Source organism: Lepus europaeus, chromosome 19 (genome assembly GCF_033115175.1).
Source record: "Lepus europaeus isolate LE1 chromosome 19, mLepTim1.pri, whole genome shotgun sequence".
In the NCBI taxonomy this organism is placed as follows: Eukaryota; Metazoa; Chordata; class Mammalia; order Lagomorpha; family Leporidae; genus Lepus; species Lepus europaeus.
The window spans coordinates 10,871,322-10,892,786 of record NC_084845.1 but is presented as its reverse complement, the minus strand read 5'-3'; the positions used below and the strand labels follow the sequence as shown (position 1 = coordinate 10,892,786).

General features: G+C 61.4%; 1 protein-coding gene across 3 annotated transcripts; it reads left to right on the top strand.

The window, feature by feature from the left end:
* Positions 1-327: 327 nt before the first annotated feature.
* On the top strand, positions 328-15,200 carry LIPE (lipase E, hormone sensitive type). Of its 3 annotated transcripts, none has more exons than XM_062175859.1 (10): positions 328-382; positions 7,286-7,821; positions 9,766-9,856; positions 9,950-10,095; positions 10,243-10,428; positions 10,584-10,878; positions 11,508-11,735; positions 11,966-12,139; positions 13,889-14,310; positions 14,652-15,200. In XM_062175859.1, exons 2-10 carry the CDS (start codon positions 7,306-7,308, stop codon positions 14,871-14,873), a joined length of 2,280 nt encoding a protein of 759 aa, XP_062031843.1. In that variant the 5' UTR covers positions 328-382; positions 7,286-7,305; the 3' UTR covers positions 14,874-15,200. The 3 variants fall into 3 exon arrangements, with proteins under 3 accessions (XP_062031843.1, XP_062031842.1, XP_062031844.1); XM_062175858.1 differs by lacking the exon at positions 328-382 and adding an exon at positions 659-840; XM_062175860.1 differs by lacking the exons at positions 328-382; positions 7,286-7,821 and adding an exon at positions 674-840.
* The last annotated feature ends 6,265 nt before the right edge of the window (positions 15,201-21,465 follow it).

The window sequence follows — 21,465 nt, the reverse complement described above, 5'->3', positions numbered from 1 at the left end:
TGCGCGCGCGCCCGGCTGCCACGACTTCCGCTCCTCTGTGCCAGCCACCCATTGATCTAAACGCTAGCGCGCAGGCGCCCCGAATTCTTCCTTCTTCCCTGGAGGAGGGCAAGGGCAGGGAGTTAAAGAATCCAGAGAAAGAGAGTACTCCACACGGAGACAGCGGGAGGAAAGGCTTCCTCCTCCTGAGGCGCCCAGGCACAGCCACGCCTCCATGCTGGCGCCCCGCCCCGGCCTTGAGGTGCCGGCGCACTCGGCCCCCCCCTCCATCCCCGGCCCCGGCCCCGGCCCCGTCGCCCCCTAGAGGAGGATTGGCGGCGCCCCGCTCTCCCCCTCCGGCGGGCGGGCTGGGCCGCGTTCTAGGGGATCCCTGCGTGGGAAGGTGAGTGGGATGGCGAAACTGAGCCACAGCACGTGTAGGAGTGACCCCAAGGCGCCACGCTAGACCGGCCTGAAGGGCGCTTCTCACCGCCTCCGGGGCTGCATTTAGCCTGTGCGCGGGCCCTTTAACGCGTGGGCGGGGCCAGGCCCTCGGCCCTGGGAGTTGGGGGCGGAGCCGGCAGCGGAGCGAGGCCAGGATTGCTCAGTGGGCGGGACCCGGACAGGCTCGAGCCCGGGATTGGGTGGCATGAGGGCCTGGCGGTGGTGTGTAGTAAGGATTGGCCCCCGGGGCGGGGCCTGGCGGCTGGGATCGGTCCCCGCGCGGGGCCCGCCGAGAATTGATGGAGTCGGCCGGGGCAACGGGGCCCGCCGGGGCCGATGGGGCACAGGCGTCGAAGAGGGCCAAAGAGGGGTCGAGGATTCGCAGTCGCCGGCTGTGGCGGAGAGGCAAGGCCAAAGGTGAGCGCGCGGGGGCGAGCAGCCGGGGAGGAAGCCCGCACATCCTGCAGGGAACTGGGAACCCGTGGACTGACCCACTGCTGCGAGAACGGGGGCGCGCGTGCCCTGGCCCGTGGCCGCTGCGCGGGGGGCGTGGGGAAGGAGGTGGCGTGAGTGTCCCACCACCGGGCGCCGCAGGACAGTCTGGGGAGTGGGGTCCGCAATGCAAGCCTCGTGGCCCAGGGTTCTCGCTTGGGGTGCAAGCCAAGGGCAACTGCTGTCCCCAGTGTTTCCCCCACCTGGGAAGTTGTTGGATTCCAGGTCCCTAGCGCTCTTGAGAGGATCTTGGAGAAGTTTACCGGCTGTTATCCAAAGAGGAAGTTTAGGGGTGAGTCAGAGAAAAGTAGGAGGAAGGGGTGCCCCACTGTGGTGAGTGCAACGGACCCCCCCCCCCCGGCCCATCCCAGGCCTGACCTCCCCCCCATCTCACCAAGGCATTCATCCACTCTGTCAGTCCACCTGCTCAGACCAGCTGCTGTCCCTAGACCCTGACCCCCACCACTTCCAGGACAAGGGGGCTCTGCTTGGCTTCAGACCATCACGCTGTCTCAGCAGGAGAGGGGGGAGCTGTCGCCTAGGTTCCTAGATTAGTCAGAAAGCTGGACAAAGACTGACAGACCAGCAGACGTGCTGCAGACCTGGGGGCAGGCGTAAGTCCTTGGCCAGTTATGAGTATTTATGAATCTAGGGAAGCTCCTGCATGAAGTTCCCATTCAGGGGAGAAACTGCCCCATCCCATACTCACCACCCCCCTCTCTCTACTCCCCGTTATCAGCCACGGGTAGCACTGCAGTTGGTTCCACATGCACTTGCACCGGCTCAGAAAGGCTTAGGCGGGCTCAGAGCTCAGACTGCAGCCCGAGGGCACGCCTTGCCACACGGCACCACGCTGAGCCTGGCGAGCAGGGTGCTCACTCTCCCGGAGGCGGCACAGGCCACGGTTAGAACGCGGAGGCGGCACAGGCCACGGTTAGAACGCGGCTGTCAGAGACTCAGGTCCTCGAGCCAGGAGCTCAAGCCACAGCCAGTGCTGTGCGACAGGCGCCTCCTTCCTTGCCTCGATTTTCTGAGCCCTGAAATAGGCTTGAGGGGCACCTGATTTGTAGACCTAGACCAGGGAGGAAGGCCAGGCTGCGGGAGTTCCTAGTGGCAGAGGGGACAGGACTGGATGGTGATTGGACGAGGGTGTGCAGTGGGGGAGGAGGCCGGGTTTGGATGAGTGTAGGGCATTTGCTACCACACACAGCAAGCCCACGGGAGAGGTGGAGGTTTTTATTACTGGTGATCCACCTGACGGTGACCACCCCAAGAGCAGGACAGCCAGTGCCTACCTTGTTTACCCTGTATTGTCAGAGCCTAGTATGTCGGGCACATAGGTGCTCAAATATTTACTGGATTAATAACTGAAGGAATGTGTGAGCTGCAACACAGAGATATTAATAACCATGCTTCCCCTAGGGTTGTCATGAGGAGTCAGGCAGAATCTGATTGGGTAGAGCTCCCTGCACTGGGCCCAGCCAGTCCTACTCACAAACCTATGAACCCACCTACTCACAAAGGCTCATTCCCCCAAGCTCCTGGAGGTGGGCCTGTCATTTCCTGACACTCCCTGGTGCCAGGCCTCAGTAGGTAAACCAGACCCCACCCTGCCCCAAGGGCATCTGGGCTGGCTAGAGGAGTCCCTGTCATCAGTTTGATCTCGCTAGCAACTGGACAAGGATATCGTCATTAGGATCACCCCATTTCTCAGATGATGACACTGAGGCGCCAAGAGCGTGAGGCCACCTGGACTTCCTTATTGGGCCAGTGAGGGCAGAAAGACGGCTGCTGCCAGCCCCCTGAGGGCAGAGGATGGATGGCTTCCCATTGCGAGCTGGGTCTGAACAGGCCCCCTCAGCAGGCATTCCCCAGACACCTTGTGTTGTGCTCACGCTCAACAGTTGAGCTGGAGACATGGGTATTGACCAAATAAGACTATAATTGTAAAAATGTTTTAAAATATATTTGAAAGGCAGAGAGACAGAAAGGACATCTCCCGTCTAGTGGTTTACTCCCCAGATGCCTGCAACAGCCAGAGATGGGCCAAGTCAAAGCCAGAAGCAGGGAACTCCATCCAGATTTCTCAGGGGACCCAAGTACCTGCTACCTCCCGGGATGTATATTAGCAGAAAGCTGGAATCGGGACCAGAGCTGGGACTCGAACCCAGGCACTCTGATGTGGGATGCACGCATGCTAAGCGGCAGTGCTTAACGGACTTATCACCAAATGCTCACGCTAAGACTACACTTGTAAACTGTGATAGAAACCACAGAGGAAAATCCCTGAGAATGCGACAGAGGGAGGCTCCTCAAGGCACTGACATTGAACCCAAGGATGGGCAGAGACAATAGAGGACGGCATAGGCGGAGACCTTGAGGCCCAAGGAAGCAGCACAGACGGCAGAGGGAGGGAGGCAGGAGTGGTAGGAGGAGGCCGGGGCGGGCAGCCTGAGCGAAGAGGAGGACGGCGCCTGCTCCGGGAGGCCGTGTCCTGGGCTTGGGGCTTTATCCTGAGAGAAAGGCAGGGGGCTTTGAAGGGCTGAGAGCGTGTGACGGGATTTTGCTGCTATGTGGACGACATGTAAAGAGGGGGGACACAGTCAGACACATAAAGAGCCAGAATCATCCAGCTGAGGCTGGAGTTGGAGGAGGGCCAGGTTCCAGAGGCTCCTAGGGGGCAGATGGGACAGGACTGAGTGGTGGATTGGATGGGGAGGAGGGGGTGTGCAGAGGGGGAGGTGGCCAGGATGATGGCCTGGCTTCCAGCTTGAGCACCTGGGGAGAGGTGTGTTCTGTACACACACATGGAGACCAGGACGCATGGACATACATGTAGGTACCCATATACATATATTCCTACATATAACAGCGCGTGCCCATGGAAGCTCACGGGCTGAGAAACACACACACACACACACACACCTGCCTGACCACCCAGAAGGCACACAGCTGAGGCCCAGCTACAGCAGGAGAAACACAGGCACACCGGACATGCTGGAGACACCAGCAGAAGCCAGCGGGGCCATCCTGGAGCTGCCCCCTGGCTGGCTGTGTGACCCGAGCTTCTCAGTCCCCTCACCTGCCCGAAGGGGAAGCTAGCAGTGCCCACCCGGCGGGCGGTGGGGTGGGTGACGGAGAGAGCAGTGCTTGCACACAGCATTGCTTTTTTTTTTTTTTTTTGCACACACTTCTCAGGAGCAGCCATGGTCATTTGTCCCCACCTGCATCAGATCCCAGGGTCCCAGGCCCCCCCTTCAGAAGCCCTTCCCCACTCCAGGCCCCAGACCTGACTGTTCCTCCATCCCCCCACCCTTCTTTGCCCACCACCCCTCCTACCCCTGCCAGGTCCCCAGGGGCTGAAGTCCATGCTGGGTCTATTTGTCCTGTAGCTCTTTAAGGCAAAGGGCTGATACCCAGTCAGCTGGACACCCCCCAAGCTCCCTTGGCCCTGCCTCTGCCCCGTTCCTCACCCATGGCCCTGGTGAACCTGCCTCTGTCCCAGTGCCCTCTGCCTGGAATTCTCAGCAAGTTTCTGGCAACCTCAACACCCCTTCTGCCCAGCTCTATCTGGCCCAGCCCTCAGGGAGCTCTGCCTAGAACAGGACAAAGGGCAGGGCCCTCAAGTCGTGCGGGCCTAGAACCCAGCCCCTTCCCCATGGCTTTGTTCAAGCGGCCTGTTGGGTCGGAGCGCTCCTCTCTCCTCATGGGACTGGGTTTATAAAGTGGGAGATAGCAGCGTCAGGCAGTCAGCATTTCCCAAGTGCCGGCTGTGCACCAGGCCAAGGGCCGAACAAAACCGACAAACGTCCCTGCCAGCAGGGAGCCTGTAATCTAGTAGGGGCGGCGGGCAGCACGAGGAGTCAGTTGTGTGGTGTGTCCGATGGTGATAAGTGTCCCAGAGAGAAACAGCCTGGTCCCCATCTTAGCGAGGCTGCAGGAGCCCACAGAGCAAGCCCCACGCAGAGGGCCCTCCCGCCTGGCTGGGCAGAGTGGCCGGAGGCAGTGACACTCATCCAGGACCACTCAGCAGTGGCGTGGGGCTCTACCAAGCTTAGAACGGCACCCCTCTGTCCACCTGTCCGTCTGTCTGCCAGCCCTGGGGAAGGGGCTGTCCTTTCCAGCTCCCATTGTGCCCTATGGATGTCTGTCACGTGTACCAGCTCCCCCTAGAGCCCTGTGGATTTGTAGCTGTCATTTTGTATTCTCACTAAAGCCACTCCCCCATTGTTTAGAAGCTTCTGGGCTCCATAAAGGGGTTCTGTCCTGGGGGAGACAGACAGCCTGCATGTAAACAAGCAAACGTGCAATTACAGAGTGTGTAGAAGCCGGGAAGCACAGGCACAGAACCAGGGCAGACAGTGATGGAGCCACCGATGCCTATCTCAGAGAGGGAGGCGTGGCCAGGGAGCCCTGAGAGGGTGAGAAAGAGCCAGGTGCAGGGGACACGCGGGGTACTCAGGTGAGGTGTCTGAGCCTGGGAGGTGGGGGTGGGCTCGAAGGGGAAGTGGCAGACACAGGGCACTCAGTGTGGGAGCACCCCGAGCAGGGCCTGTGACTCAGGCCCCGGGCTGAGCTTGGCACTGCCCTTAATCGGCTTCTGTGCTCCCAGGAGGGACAGGCAGGGCTGGCTCTCTCCCCCCAGCAGCTGGGGCCTGCTGTGCCAGGGCCAGCTCGAGGGCAGGAGCTGAAATCACTGGGCCTTTGGCTCCCTGCATCCACTCTGGGGAGGAGGGTGGCCGGCTGGGTGAGAGGGGACAGTTTATTTGTTCAGGCTGAGACTCCTGGCTCCCGAAGGGGAGGGGGCTGGGGCCCTGGGTCCCTGGGTTCTAAGGCACAGGAGCCTGGGACAAGGACTCCCAGTTGTCTTAGGGGTGGGGACAGGCAGTTGGGCTCCGTGCTCTGTTTATAGCACGTGGTTCTCACTGCCCTTTCTGGGTGGGAGGTGGAGCGGTGGCCACACCCCAGGCAGGCCGCCCTCCCTGCTTTATCGCCCCAGGCTGCTACTGGCACCAGCCACAAAGCAGCAGTCGCAGTCCGGGGAGCTCCAGCTCAGGAGAGGCCTGGGAGGGGTGAGTGCAGGGCCAGCTGAGAGGCAGGAATGGCCTCTGCTGGACCCCAGGGCCTGGAAGGGAGAGGAGACAGACACTTTCTTCTAGAATAACAGGGGCCAGGCACCTAGGAGCCTGGCTTCGGGAGAGAAGAGAGTCCTGGGGCTGATGGAGGTGGTATCCTCACCAAAGCGGGCAAGGGCGGAGTGTTGAGACCTGAGTGACAGCATCTAGGGGGCCTGTGACAAGGATCTTAGGAAGGGGTGTGGGGTGTCCGGCATAGGACAGGGCAAGTTCTTGAGGGCCAGAGCTCTCCAGAGTCCTGGGAAGGAGGCTGGCATGAGCTGCAGCTCTGAACCCAGAGAGCTGGGCAGAGAATTGGCTCTGTCACTGGCAATGCAGCCTTAGCTCCTTACTTAACACCCCTGGGCCTCAGTGTCCTCTCCTGTGAAATGGGGGTGCCAGCAATAATAGACCTGACCATCGGCATCTGGGTCACAGAGGGTTAGAGCACTAGATACTGCAGATGCACAGAGCCCCAGCGTGGGTCTGACGTGGAGTGAGCTCAAGGCCAGTGGCGGCGATGAGTACCACCGTTCCAGGCAGGCGTGCAGGGCTGCTTGCTGGCTGCGTAGACAGGGCCAAAGGCCAGGAGACGCAGCTGACAGAAGAGTGAGAATGAGGTCTGAGGACCCCACAGAGAACAGCGAGGGTGCTGGAGTTGTGAGGGGGTTCCATGGGCAGACTTGAGAGACTAGGATTTCAGGAAGGCTGGAACCCTGGAAGAACCCCTGGGTTCAGGAGCAGAGCTGGTGTTGGGCACCAGGGTCCTAGGATTTGGACTGGGTAGGTTGGGCCTGAACAGGAAAGGCAAATGGATGACACCTGGGGCCTACAGAGAAAGGATGGGTTGGGGGCCTGGACCCCTAGGTCCTGAGACGAGTGACCAACGGGGCATCCAGACTTCTTAGATCCTAGGAGATGTCCTGAACCCTGGGAGATGGAAGTGCTGGCCAACTCCGGGGCCATAGGAAAGACGCAGGAGCTGAGCAACCAAGATTCTTGTGGGCTCGGTGGCATGTCTGGACTCCTGGGTCCAGGGACAACAGGGTCCTGAGGCCCAAACAGGAGACAGCAGGGACTGCTGGGTCTGAGGGAGGAAAGAGCTGGGGGCCTGGACTCCTAGGTCTGCGAGGGGAGAGGCTAGGGGCTTGAACTCCTGTGTCTGAGGGAGGAAGGACTTGGGGGCCTGGACTCCTGGGCCCCAACTGGTAAGGGCGATCCAGCCCTGCCTAACAGACCTCCCCACCTGCCCACAGCCTCAAGGCTCGTACACAGCATGGACCTGCGCACAATGACCCAGTCGCTGGTGACCCTGGCAGAAGACAATATGGCATTCTTCTCCAGCCAGGGCCCTGGGGAGACAGCACGAAGACTGTCCAGCGTCTTTGCCGGTGTGCGGGAACAGGCACTGGGGCTGGAGCCGGCCCTGGCCCGCCTGCTCGGCGTGGCGCACCTCTTTGACCTGGACGCAGAGACACCAGCTAATGGGTTCCGCAGCCTGGTGCACACAGCCCGCTGCTGCCTGGCGCACCTGCTACACAAATCCCGCTACGTGGCTTCCAACCGCCGCAGCATCTTCTTCCGCACCAGCCACAACCTGGCTGAGCTGGAGGCCTACCTGGCTGCCCTCACCCAGCTCCGCGCTCTGGCCTACTACGCCCAGCGCCTGCTGGCTACCAACCGGCCAGGAGGGCTCTTCTTTGAGGGTGACGAGAGGCTGACTGCTGACTTCCTGAGGGAGTATGTGACGTTGCACAAGGGCTGCTTCTACGGCCGCTGCCTGGGCTTCCAAGTGAGTGCCCCCACCCATGCCCCACTGGGCCCACAGTGAAGGCACTGATGGCCCCTGACCTGGCCCAGTAGTAGAGTAGCCGCAATGCTCAGTATTGTTGAATTCAGAAAAGAGAGAAAGGGGAAGTTGGCTGGCGCTCAGACAAAGCTGCACCCAGTGTCTCACACTCATGGCCCTGGGCCAGATCTATCAAATAGTGGGAACTCTTGATCACACACAGCTCTTTTTCACCTGGATACCCACTACTGTTTATTGTCTTACAGCCAGGGAATTTGTCCACTCTGGGTTTTGTTTTTTAATTTTTTATTGTTTAATTATTTAGTTATTTGGAAGGCAGAATGACAGAGAAAGAAATCTTTCATTTGCTGGGTCATTCCCACAATGGCCAGGGCTGGGCCAGGCCAAAGCCAGGATCCAGCACTCGGGCCATATTCTCTGTCACCCCAGGCGCATGAGCAGGGAACGGGGTCAGAAGCAGTGCACAGGGACTTGAACCGGTGCTCTGACATGGAGAATGCCAGTGCTGTGACGGCTGAACCTGCCGCAACACACCACCAGCCCTTCACTTCTATTACCTGATGGCCCCTGAAGTTAGTTGAGAGGCCTACTGGAAATGAGTGCACCCCCTGGAGGTATCCCCACTGGAGCTGTAGGAGGGAGGGTGCTAGCCCTCAGCTGTGGACCTGGATCGGGACCCAGGCTTCCCTGCTCACTCAGGGAGCTTCAGAGGCAGGGTTTTCAGGCCTGGGGAGAGCTGCCGAGCGTCAGTGCCGGTGACAGAGACCCGATTGCTGCTCTCCTCCCTGATCTTGCCTTCTGCCCTCTGCCCACCCCAACCCAGACCAGCCTTGGAGAAACACAGCTCATCACACACAGAGTCAGGCAGCCCCACGGCTCTCAGACTTGGGTAAAAACAGGAGCACACTGGGATGCCAGGCTCAGGGTGGAGGCTCAGCGTGCCCCTGGTGTGGGGTCAGTGCTGGGTCCCCCAGGCCCCAGCTGCACCAGGGAGCCCCAGCAGGAGCATCTGGAGCTGTGTGACCCCTAAGCCAATCAACCTCTTTGGACCACCACCCCCATCTCAGTGATAGCCAAGCTGGGCAGTCAGAGACCTCCCCCGTGCCCTGTCCCACCCCTGCCTACAGGCCCAGCTGTCCTCAGCACCCCAGCCTGGGAGCCTCCCCTCCCCCAGACCAGATTCACAAATACTGGCCAGGATATGGAAGTCACGGGAAAGAGATCCTGGAACCGCCTAAACCTGCCTCCCGGCCACAATAGCCAGAAACCCCACGCTCTCTGGCCCAGTGGGCCAGCAGCCAGGAGCAGGGCCACCTGACAGCCACTGTGTGCGGGCCCAGCCGTCACGGCCCTGCTGCGTCCCTGCTCCAGCCCAGTGGCCGGCATGTGTGGAGTGCACAGAGGAACCTCGGTGGCCTCTTGCCTCGGCCTCCCCTGGCTTTGTTTCCTGTGGCGCTGTCTCAGCACCACCCCCTCATCCACATTCCTCCACAGTAGCTGTCCCCGAGTGTGGGCCTCAGTCTCCCCACCCGGCACTTCCTGCACCAAGATCCCTGTACCCGTCGGGCTGTCGCTGTTTCCCCCTCCCACCTGCCCCGTCAGGAAACCCCTGCGTCATCTCACTGCTCCGCCTAAGCCCTGTCTGGGCCCCTTCTCGTCTCTGACCCCAGCTCCTGCCCACTCGCCCCCTGGCTTTGGCTCCCCCTGCTGAGCACGGGCCCAGCCCTGAGCTCCTGCACTTGCTGTGCCCTCTAACCCCTCAGCATCTCCGTGTCCCCTCAGCCTGTGGTCTTTGTCTTTTCCTCACGTCATTATGCAGTCATTCATCATCATGTCTCCATTTGCTTGTCAGCTCGCGTGCGCCTGGCACGCAGCAGGAGCTCGGGAAACGTCTACTGCCCCTCACTCCCGCCTGTCTCTCCACAGTTCACGCCCGCCATCCGGCCCTTCCTGCAGACCATCTCCATCGGGCTGGTGTCCTTCGGGGAGCACTACAAGCGCAACGAGACGGGTCTCAGTGAGTGCCAGCCAGCCAGGCTCTACCCGCCGCCCCCTCCTGTCCCTGCCCCCCCCCCCCGCCTGAGCAGCCTGACACCCTCCCGACCCCCAGGTGTGACCGCCAGCTCCCTCTTCACCAGCGGCCGCTTCGCCATCGACCCAGAGCTGCGTGGGGCCGAGTTTGAGCGGATCATACAGAACCTGGACGTGCACTTCTGGAAAGCCTTCTGGAACATCACAGAGATCGAGGTGCTCTCGGTGAGCCTGTCGCAGATGGGCACCCCAGGGCCCCGGAGACGTGACTGAAGCCCTTAGAGCAGGGCCCCGGGATGGCACAGGAGGGGAATGCTGAGGGTCAGAGGATAGGCAGCCCCTCCCCAGCACCCCTTCTGTTCCTTCTCCCAGTCTCTGGCCAACATGACATCGGCTAACGTGAGGGTGAGCCGACTGATCAGCCTGCCGCCCGAGGCCTTTAACATGCCGCTGACCTCCGACCCCAAGCTCACGGTCACCATCTCGCCACCATTGGCCCACACGGGCCCTGGGCCCGTCCTCGTCAGGCTCATCTCCTATGACCTGCGTGAAGGACAGGTAAGGCCCTGGCCTCAGCCGGGAACAGGTGCAGAGCCAGAGAGCATGGGCGCCCCTCCCCACACCTGCCCCAGACGCCCTTCCTGCTGAGTCACATCCCTTGGGACGTGCGACCCAGGCAGGCCCTCCCCAGCCTCCTTCTTCCTTCCCTGCAGGACAGCGAGGAACTCAACATCCTGGCCAAGTCCGAGGGCCCGCGGAGCCTGGAGCTGCGGCCCCGCAGCCAGCAGGCACCCCGCTCCCGGTCACTGGTGGTGCACATCCACGGCGGCGGCTTCGTGGCCCAGACCTCCAAATCCCACGAGCCCTACCTCAAGAGCTGGGCCCAAGAGCTGGGCGTCCCCATCCTCTCCATTGACTACTCCCTGGCCCCCGAGGCCCCCTTCCCGCGCGCGCTGGAGGAGTGCTTCTACGCCTACTGCTGGGCCGTCAAGCACTGCGCCCTCCTTGGTGAGCCCCCCCCCCACCCCAGAACTGCAGGGGCAGTGACCCGCGCACATGGTTCCTCAAGCCTCCTTCTCATACACGGGCCCCATCCTCACCCCTGCCTTCCCTCTCCGGCCACCTGCTCACCCCGCTCCCATCAAGTCCACCACTTGCTCCCCTGCCTGCATCTTCTCTACCTTTTCCTCTGCTGCCGTCCATTCCCGGCCCTCCGCTGGCCTCTGCTCCCTGCCCTGCCAGCCTCCTGGACCATGCGCCAACAACTCTGAGCCCCCGTCCTGAAATGCCACCATCTTGGAAGTGCACCGAGGTACTGAGCAGGCTCTGGCCTGCCTGGGGCTGCGCTGCCAGCCTGCACCCTGACCTTCCACTCCCCAGCCTCCCAGACTCCCTGATCTCTGGGTCTCTCCGTGTCCCAAGTCTTCCTGACCCACTGACCACTGTCCACCAAATGGGTCCAGATCCCTGCCTCAGTTTACCAGTCCAAAATTGCAGCCTTCTAGACTTTGGGGAGCCCCACACTCCACCTCTGAGAGCCAGTTCTAGCTCAGAGCTTGAGTTCCTCCCTCCCCAGTACCCACCCCCCACCAGGCTGTGACCAAGCCCCCACCCCCAACCCCCGACTCCAAAACCAGGCTCAACAGGAGAGCGGATTTGCCTTGCGGGAGACAGCGCCGGCGGCAACCTCTGCTTCACCGTGTCCCTTCGGGCTGCAGCCTATGGCGTGCGGGTGCCAGATGGCATCATGGCAGCCTACCCGGCCACACTACTGCAGTCAGCCGCCTCTCCCTCCCGGCTGCTGAGCCTTATGGACCCCCTGCTGCCGCTCAGCGTGCTCTCCAAGTGTGTCAGCGCCTACGCAGGTGAGGCCCACGCTGCCTAGGGGCCCTGGGCTGGGGCCCAGGCCCCTGGGTCTGAGGGAGGAGGGGGCTGGGGCCCTGGACTCCCGGGACTAAGGAAGCTGGGGCTGGGCAGAGGAACCTGGGACTCCTTACTGGCCATGTTTCTTCCGAGGCAGTCAGATCCCTGGGGCACAGGTGCCCAAAATGCTGAGTGTTAAGACCAGCCCGGCCCCGGCACGCACACTCTGCAGGTGCACAGACGGAAGACCACTCCAACTCAGACCAGAAGGCGCTGGGCATGATGGGGCTCATGCGGCGGGACACAGCCCTGCTCCTCAAAGACCTCCGCCTGGGCGCCTCCTCGTGGCTCAACTCCTTCCTGGAGCTGAGCGGACGCAAAGCCAAGAGCGCAGCACCAACGTCAGGTAGTGACGGCCTCCTTATACACATCCAAGCCAGGGCGGCCAGGAGGGACAGGCCGGCGCAGGGAAGGAGCCACGTCCCAGGGCCTGGCCAGTGCCCCATACCCGCTCCTGGCCCTGCCGCAAAGCCTAGATTTTCCATGACAGGTGGGACTCCACAGGTGGGAATGCCAGGAATTCTGGTGCCCCAGGTCACCTTTGGGCCCCAGCACTTGCAGTAGTTGGATTTCTCAGCGGCCTCATTCACACAGGCCTGAGCCCTGGGAAACATCCAGTGTCTGCCAGTGTCTCCACTCTCTCTCCTGAGACTCCACCCCAAGTTCCCAGAGCCCTCGGGCAGGGGTGCAGCCCTCCTCAGTCCCACAAACAGGTGACAGGCACTTAGGGCTAATGTGTCGTCCCCCACCTCCCACCATACCCCCGCCCTGGGGTGGGGGGTGGCCTAGGAGCCAGGATGAGTGATCCAACAGGGGACAGACCCCGGAGTGCAGGGGGTTCTCAGCCTTGGCTCGGTGGCAGGACCCTCGTCCACCCAGGATCCAGTTCTTCCCGAGGTAACATTATTAAGGAATTGAAAGCACAACCAGTTCAAAACTTATTTCTGTGTCTACCAAAGACCAAAGGCATTCTGTGAATACTAGAAATCACCTTTTCAGAAGTCGATGCCGTTCCTGTTCGGAAAATTCTCCCAAGTGAACGGCTTTTATTTTAAATTTACTTTCTAATTTTAGGATCTGTAAGCAGAGGCACACAAAAGCAATTAAAAGGGAGCTGAATTTGAAGCACTGGGCCCTGGGCACTAGGCTTTTCCCTATGGGATCACGGTGACAGGTGCAGCCCCTGGAGGCGCACTCACCACACTGGCTTCTCACTCCGCCAGTTACTGGCCATGGAGCGACATGGCCAAGTAGCAGTAGCTGTGACCTTTGGTGTGCTCCTCTGTGAAATGGGTACAAAAAGAGTATCTGCCTCGTTGGGTTGTTGTAAGGACCACAAACACCTATTTGTGTCAAGCGCCCAGCACAACACCTGGTGCACAGTAGGCACTCTTAGAAGATATGCTGGTGCCCTGTGTCCTGTGCCAGCAATTCTGTTCAGTGGCCCTCTGGGTCACAGAGCACTTTACACGGTTATTCTCAACAGTGTCTGGACTTTTGCCTTTGTGCATTTACAAAGACAAGTGGGAAAAAAAAACAAACCTGAAATTATAGGAGCCTGGCCCCAGTGGTAAGCAGCGGGGGTCTGATTAGATTTCTAGACCTGAGGCCAAGGTGGGCTGGAGGCACATCATTTGGGCACTGCTTGTGGTCACCCACAGGGAAGATATAAAAATGCAGAACGCGAATGTTTGGGAGCAAATCCAGGCAGCTACAGCACAGGGTCCCTGGGAATCTAATGGACCCCCGGGGACTCTCCCCGGGGACTGTGAAGCCTCGTGGGCCTGCGAATCACCTCAAGGCTGGTTCGGCCGGGGCCGGGGAGGCGGCTGGATCGGGGGTAGCGGTATCTAATCCCAGAGTTCTTACAGCCTGTGTGAGCCAGGGACTATTTTTATCTGCCTTGTAAGGAGGAAGAAATTAAGGCTCCTGTAGGTAAACCAACTTGCACTCCACCCTCCCCGTCACAGCACACACACCCCCTCCACTGGGACACAGCCCCACCTTCTGAACTCCCCGCCGGCCACCCCGGTGCCCAGCAGAGCCAGGCCCACCTGTGGCCCCATCCAGCCCCCTGCCCCTGCCCCTCCCGCAGAGCCAATGCGCCGCAGTGTGTCCGAAGCAGCCCTGGCCCAGCCCGAGGGCCCACTGGGCACAGACTCCCTCAAGAGCTTGACGCTGAAGGACCTGAGCGTGAAGGGCAGCTCCGAGGCCACTGACACCCCCGAGATGTCACTGTCGGCTGAGACACTGGGCCCCTCCTCGGCCTCCGACGTCAACTTCTTCTTGCGGCCTGAGGATGGTGTGGACGAGGCGGAAGCCAGGGAGGAACGCGGCGCCAAGGACAGAGGCCAGGGCGTCAGGGCCGCCTTCCCTGAGGGCTTCCACCCGCGCATCTCCAGCCAGGGGGCCACCCACATGCCCTTGTTCTCCGCGCCCATCGTCAAGAACCCCTTCATGTCCCCACTGCTGGCACCCGACAACATGCTGAAGACCCTGCCACCCGTGCACATCGTGGTGAGCACGGGACAGGGACCGTGCACCTGCAAGGCGCAGGCGGGGGTGCAGCTGGGGAAGAGGTGGGGGCCGGGAGAGACCGTGGCCTGGGAGTGACGGCGGGGGGTGGGGAGTGGGGGTTCTTTCCCTGTGCTATAGCGGTTGAGGCGCACCAGGTCTGGGTGGGGGAGCTGGGCCTGGTAAGTCAAGGAGCAAAGGTGGGGACTGGGGGAGCTTGTAGGGAGATGCCGGGCAGAGGCCAGGGCGCCCAGGTCAACTCTTCCTCCTCACACCTGCACCTGTTCCCTCCCTTCTTGTGTCTGTCCGTCCCCTTCCCCACCCCTACCCCGCCCCGCCCGCAGGCCTGCGCGCTGGACCCCATGCTGGACGACTCGGTCATGTTCGCGCGGCGGCTGCGCTGCCTGGGCCAGCCGGTGACGCTGCGCGTGGTGGAGGACCTGCCCCACGGCTTCCTGAGCCTGGCCGCGCTGTGCCGCGAGACGCGCGAGGCCACCGAGCTGTGCGTGGAGCGCATCCGCCTGGTGCTCACCCACCCCGCGCCTGCCGCGCCGCCGCCGCTCTGAGCCACGCGGGGAGGTGGGGGGCTGCGGGGGCCGCACTAAAGACATTGTTCCACCCGCGCAGGCCTCCGTGGTGAATGCGCTCCGGGACCGGCCGCGGGGAGGCCTCGCGAGGGGCTCCGGGCCGTCGGGAGGGGCGGGCTATGCCTTAAAATCTGGGACCGCAAGGGGGAGCTGGGGGGCCCGAAAGCTGAGACCCCGGCCTGGGGGCGGAGGACGCACACGCCGGCCACCCAGGCAGCCGGACCTGCACTCCACCGCTGCCTTCTACTGCTGCTGCCACGACCGCTGCTGGTCGCTTTCCGTTGTAAATAAAAGTATTTAATTAGCTTGGCCTCTCTCACATGGGGTGAGTGTTCGCCCACCAGGGGGCAGCATCGGACTCTAGCTGCTCCCAGCCAAGAACCGGGGCAGCGCAGGGAAGGACACTCAGACCGGCCGCCCCTGCGGAGTTAATCCAGGTCCAGGTGCAGCGCCGAGGGCCTGGCTTCTCAGCCCTTCCCCACTGACGCCCCCAGCTAGGCGCTGCCCTCCCTGGTGCCAGCAGGCCACTCGCCTTTACAACCCCAGCTTCCGCAGCCACGAGGGGACCCAAAAGGCCCCAACTGACCCAAGGGCTACGGACCTAAAGCCAAGTTCCCAGGAAACCAGAAGCCACCTGGACACCCAGGGTACTGCCAGGGCAAGCTCCGCCCAGCTGTGACAGTCCCGCTCTCGGGAGGCCTCGCCACTTACAGGCCCCGGGTGTGCAGTGGAGATGCTGCACACCCAAGGCCTACCTCGGGGGGCTTCTGATCCTGACTCTGCAAGGGGTGGCACACAGACCAGGCTGTCACAGCCCCCCCATAGCAGGGAGGGCTGCAGAGGGTGTGATGAGTTTGACCTTAAAGGGTGAGTACAAGTCTGCAGGGCAGAACAATCATGCCAGGTTGGGAGCCCCAGTGAGCAGTGACCAAGGCCTCTGCCTGCTCAGAGGATCAGGTGCAAAGTGAGGCGTGGCGGGGGAGCCAGCAGGAGGCACCGGGAGAGATTCTGAGGGGCCTGGAGGCAGCTGGGAGCCCCAGCAGTGCTTGAACAGGAAGGGGTCAGGGCACTGAGAGCGTGCTGTGGCATTGGGAGACGGAGTGAGAGGGCAAGACTGCAGCTGGGAGGCCGGGGCAGAGGCCAGGAGGGCGTGGATGTGTGTGGAGCATCCCAGAGCCGTAACTGAGGTCACATGAATAGGACACACTGCGGGTAGGGACGAGCTGAGCTAGGGGACAAAGACGACACCCGGGTCTGGCCAAGGGGGCAGGAGGACAGTTCCCTGGGAGGAGGGCCAGGCTGCAGGAGGCTGCGGGTTGTATGGACGTGAGACCATCTTCAGGAACCTCGTGGAGGCAGGAGAGGTCTGCACACTGGCTTCTGGCTGGAACTTAGAGACAGATGTTTCCAGGGAGCCCGGGCAGGTGGGGCTAGAAGAGCCCTGAGGACCTCGGCCCCAGTAGAGGGGCGGCCAATGGAAGGGAGTACAGCTGGGCAGGGGGAAGTGCAGTCGGAGAGCTTCAGGCGGGACCAGCCCGCGTCAGGTGAGGACTGAGGGTGAGGTATCCTCAGGCCTCAGCAAGGGCAGCTGCCCTCGGCGACCTTGTCCAGAGAAGTCGCAGGGCCAAGGGAGGTGGGCAGCCAGATGTGGGGACTGGCGAGGGAGTGGAAGGTGAGGGACTGAGGGTCCCCAAGTCTTCAGCAGAGGGAGCAAAGAGAGGGTGCAAGGGCGCCTGATGCAGGGGGTTGTTCAGTGAGGGTGGGAGACACGGATGGGAACCAACAGTTTCCTGAGCGATGGGACGCAGGGGCCCCTCACCTGTGAGCCCTCCTCCGTGCACCCAGCAAGTGGGTGGTGGGTAGGGAGCAGTAGCCCAGCGCCCCCTGCAGGCCCAGACCCACTGGTGGGAGGGAGCCGCAGCCCAGCGCCCCCTGCAGGCCCAGGCCCACTGGTGGGGAGGGAGCCACAGCCCAGTGCCCCCTGCAGGCCCAGGCCCAGTGGTGGGGAGGGAGCCACAGCCCAGCGCCCCCTGCAGGCCCAGACCCACTGGTGGGGAGGGATCCACAGCCCAGCGCCCCCTGCAGGCCCAGACCCACTGGTGGGAGGGAGCCGCAGCCCAGCGCCCCCTGCAGGCCCAGGCCCAGTGGTGGGGAGGGAGCCACAGCCCAGCGCCCCCTGCAGGCCCAGACCCACTGGTGGGAGGGAGCCGCAGCCCAGCGCCCCCTGCAGGCTCATCCCCACTGGTGGGGAGGGAGCCACAGCCCAGCGCCCCCTGCAGGCTCATCCCCACTGGTGGGGAGGGAGCCACAGCCCAGCGCCCCCTGCAGGCCCAGACCCACTGGTGGGAGGGAGCCGCAGCCCAGCGCCCCCTGCAGGCCCAGACCCACTGGTGGGGAGGGAGCCGCAGCCCAGCGCCCCCTGCAGGCCCAGACCCACTGGTGGGGAGGGAGCCGCAGCCCAGCGCCCCCTGCAGGCCCAGACCCACTGGCACAGCCACCGCATGTGCCTCCTAGACCCTCTTGCCCGTCACTGTCACCACCCACCAACCCGCTCCTCTTTCCTGTCCCCTGAGCTTCCGGAGCTTCCCCTGCACAGCCCCTCACCCCATAGCCATGCATTCCCATATCCTGTTCCCTGTTCCTCCCGGACCTCTGCCCCATCCCCTCAGCCTCTGCCCTGGCCCAGGCTCCATCCTCTCCTGCCTGGGTCCCTGCCACAGCCACCCCTGGGCCCCGTCCAGTCTCTCTCCTCCCAGCTCTGACCTAGCCCTCCCCTGCTGCAAACCCTTCTATGGCTCCCCACGACAGCCTCATCTCCCCCAGGACCAACTCCAGCACTGGCCCTGCAGACGCTCTCCCCACGCCCTCTTCTCCACCCCTGCCTGGCTCCTGCTCCGCCTCTGGAAACCCTTGCCTGACCACGCCAAACCCAAAAGAGACTCTCCTGGGCTCCCCTGCACACTCCTGCCCATCAGCGTCTGTCCCGCCCTCTGCCCCGGGCTCCCCGAGGGCAGAGCCCAGGCCTGACGCATCCTGGTCGCCACCACCGCCCAGCACGAGGCTCCACACAGCAGAAGCCCCAGGAAATGTTTAAGTAATGAGTGGGTGAGTGCGACCGAGCGGTGAGTGAGCGGCTGCCGGAGGGAAACAGGCAATGCATGAGGGCAGGGAGGGCTGAACGCACGGAGGAGCAGGACAGGCAGCGGGCCGGGGAGTGGGTGGACGGACACGATGGCAGAGTATCCCGGGCTGTTTATCACAGAAACAAAAATGGGCTCGCCCTGGAAGAGTTCCCCCCTCCGCCGCAAGCCTCACCAAGCCTCACCGCTTCCCGTCCGAGCTATGTCCAGAATTCCAATACTGGGCGTGCTGGAAAGCGCCTATGCCGCCGGACTTGCCGAACAGGCTCGCCTCTGAGGAGCGGACCCGACCCGAACGCGCAGATTCCGGGTCTATTGGCGGACCCGCGCGGATTGGCGGAGACTGGCGTCTGCGACAGCCTATGACTGTCCGTCTTGGCTGTGGGTCCCGCCTACTAGGGAGAGCACCTCTGAGTGGCCCAGGGAGGTGGGAGGCGGAGTGTCTATTGGCTGGCTGATAGTGACTGACGTCGAGTGTACCTTATCACAGCAACGACAACGATTAGGGCCCGCCTCTGTAGAGACCGAAGGGAGCGGTTTAGTCTGGCAGAATGGCCACGAATGGGGTTTCTGGATGGCACCTATCTGGGCTATTTCTGGCCTGGTCCGCGGGTCTTTTTTTAATTTATTATATTTATTTATTTGAAAGAGCAACAGAGACAGAGTTGAGAGATCTGTCTTCTTTCGGCTGGTTCACTCCCCAAACGGCTGCAACAGCCAGGGCTGGGTCCGACCCAGAACAGAAGCCAAGAATTCCATCCGTGTCTCCCACGGGGGTGGCAGGTGCCCAGACACACTGGCAGAAGCTGGATTGGAGCGCGGAATAGCCAGGACTGGAACCTGGCACTCTGACATGGGAAGCAGCCCGCTGTGCCACAACACCCGCACGGGGTCCTTGGGGGCTTGGGAATCAGAGCCCCTAATGCTGAAGCGGGGAAAGGGGGTACCGAGGACCCAGGACGCAGGGGTTGAAGGTCCCGACTTCTGAGTCTGAAGGAGGAGGGGCGTGGGACCCCCCCAGGTCCTGACAGTCCCCGGCCTGCCCAGCGATGACAGACTTGGAATTCAGATTTTATGAGGTTATTTGTGGAATGCGAGCAAGCCAGGCTCCGCCCCTCAGGGGCAATGTTCCAAGGTGGAGCCCGACCTGAAGATGAACAGGGCAGAGGCTTAGGGAAGCTCTGGCCCCAACTGGCCCTTCCACATCCCTATGAGGGCAGTCAGGGTCAGGGTGCTGTCTGCAAAAGGAACCCAGAGGAGGAGGGGCCTGGAGACTCTCAGGGAAACACAGATACTGATGTAGAGATAATCATAATAACAACAGCAGCACGCTGTCTTGTACTGAGTCTCCCGTGGCCAGGCTCTGCACCGAGCACCTTACGTAATTATCTCACATCTCCCTCACCATAGCTCCAAGGGATCGGGTTCTTATGATTAGCCCCATTTTACAAGTGAAAAAATTGAGGTCCAGTGAGGGAGAAGCAAGATGCAGATATAAAGAGATGGGAGAGACGGAAAACACAGATGGAGATGGACAAAGAGACAAAGACAGGCCCTGAGCGGGAGGAGAGGGGCTGGGAGCCAGGACGCCTGGATGTAGGGGAGGGGCCCCGGGGACTCCCAGCTATCGCCTCCCCTGGCACCGTGACACCAGCGTGTCCAACCCTTCTTGCTGTGGGCATTGGGTCTGGTTGGGGTCAAAAATAGTGATTAGGAAGGGGCAGAAGTGTCATTTTCCGACGAGGCAATGATTAGAAAATGATTCATGGGGGTTTCCCAGCCAGGGAGGGCCCTTCCCCTCACGACCTCGTACTTTGATCTGGACACCTAAGGCCTCGGGAAGAACCGGGCCGGGGCAGGGCCTCTCCCTTCCTCACCTTCTCCACATCTCCAGCGCTCAGGATTGTCTCTAAGGCCCATGATGGAGACAGGTGGGCGCCCGGGACAGCAGCAGCCTTCCTCATGGGTCTTCATCTATCTGAACACCCCAGACCATGAACTGACAGCCAGCAGAGGTCCAGGCGCCTTGCGGGGGCTCAGCAAATGCTACGGGACCGGTGGACAAATGTGCACGTGCCTCTGTGCAGCTCTGCCTCCGTCCCCACCTGCCGTCGTCACCATCACGTTTCTCAGCCTCTCCCTGGCCTCACCAGTCTCCTCCCACCTTCCCTTTCACCCTTGGGTTTCCTCCTTGGCCGCTGGGCCCACCATCCCCATCAGACAGAAACTGAGGCTCATTTTAGAGGGAGTCACCTGTCAAACAGTGGCCCCAGGGATGAGAGAGGGGTTCTCAACATTCCAGATACAGCACCCCAAAGCCAGAGACAAGACCACTCCAGACATGTACCCTCACGAGACGCCGTAGGAGTGACATCACCTTTGCACCCACACGTACACTGCATCTCTGTACACTCACCTATGAGCACAAACACAAACACAGGCACACAATCGCAACTCCCCACACGGACAACACACAAAAAACATCCTGTTTCACATGCCCAGCTCTGCAACCGTGCTTACCCACTGCCAGGCTGCCCGTCCAATCCCAGCTAGAAGGAACAACAGGAATGACCTGCTGTTTGGAATTTTTTAAAAAGACTTATTTATTTATTTGAAAGTCAGAGTTACAGAGAGGCAGAGAGAGAGAGAGAGAGAGGTCTTCCATCTGATGGTTCACTCTCCAGATGGCCACAACGGCTGGAGCTGTGCTGACTCGAAGCCAGGAGCCAGAAGCCTCCTCCAGATATCTCACGCAGGTGCAGGGGCCCAAGGACCTGGGCCATCTTCCACTGCTCTCCCAGGCCATAGCAGGGAGCTGGATCGGAAGTGGAGCAGCTGGGACTTGAACTGGCGCCCATATGGGATGACAGCAGTGTAGACGGCAGTTTAACCTGCTATGCCACAGTGCCACCCCCTGCTGTTTGGAATTTTTTTTTAATATTTCATTTATTTATTTGAGAGGTAGAGTTACAGACAGTGAGGGAGAGACAGAAAGGTCTTCTGTCCGTTGGTTCACTCCCCAAATGGCTGCAATGGCCAGAGCTGCACCAATCTGAAGCCAGGAGCCAGGTGCTTCTTCCAGGTCTCCCATGTGAGTGCAGGGACCCAAGCACCTGGGCCATCCTCCACTGCTTTCCCAGGCCGCAGCAGAGAGCTGGATTGGAAGAGGAGCAGCTGGGACTAGAATCAGCATCCATATGGGATGCTGGCGCCGCAGGCAGAGGATTAACCTACTGCACCACTGCACCGGTCCCTGTTTGAAATTTTTAAAGTTTAATTTATATATTTTTATTTACTGAAAGGCAGAGAGAGAGAGATCTTCCATCCTCTGATCTACTCCCTAAATGCCTGTAAACAGCCAGGGCCAGCCAGGCCAAAGCCAGGACCCCAGAACTCCACCCGCATCTCCCATGTGGGTGGCAGAGACCCAG

Coding starts and splice junctions, on each gene's coding strand:
- LIPE (XM_062175858.1), top strand. CDS start 723: ATGGAGTCGGCCGGGGCAACGGGGCCCGCCGGGGCCGATGGGGCACAG. Junction 7,822..9,765: donor GCCGCTGCCTGGGCTTCCAA/GTGAGTGCCCCC, acceptor GTCTCTCCACAG/TTCACGCCCGCCATCCGGCC. Junction 10,429..10,583: donor ATGACCTGCGTGAAGGACAG/GTAAGGCCCTGG, acceptor CCTTCCCTGCAG/GACAGCGAGGAACTCAACAT.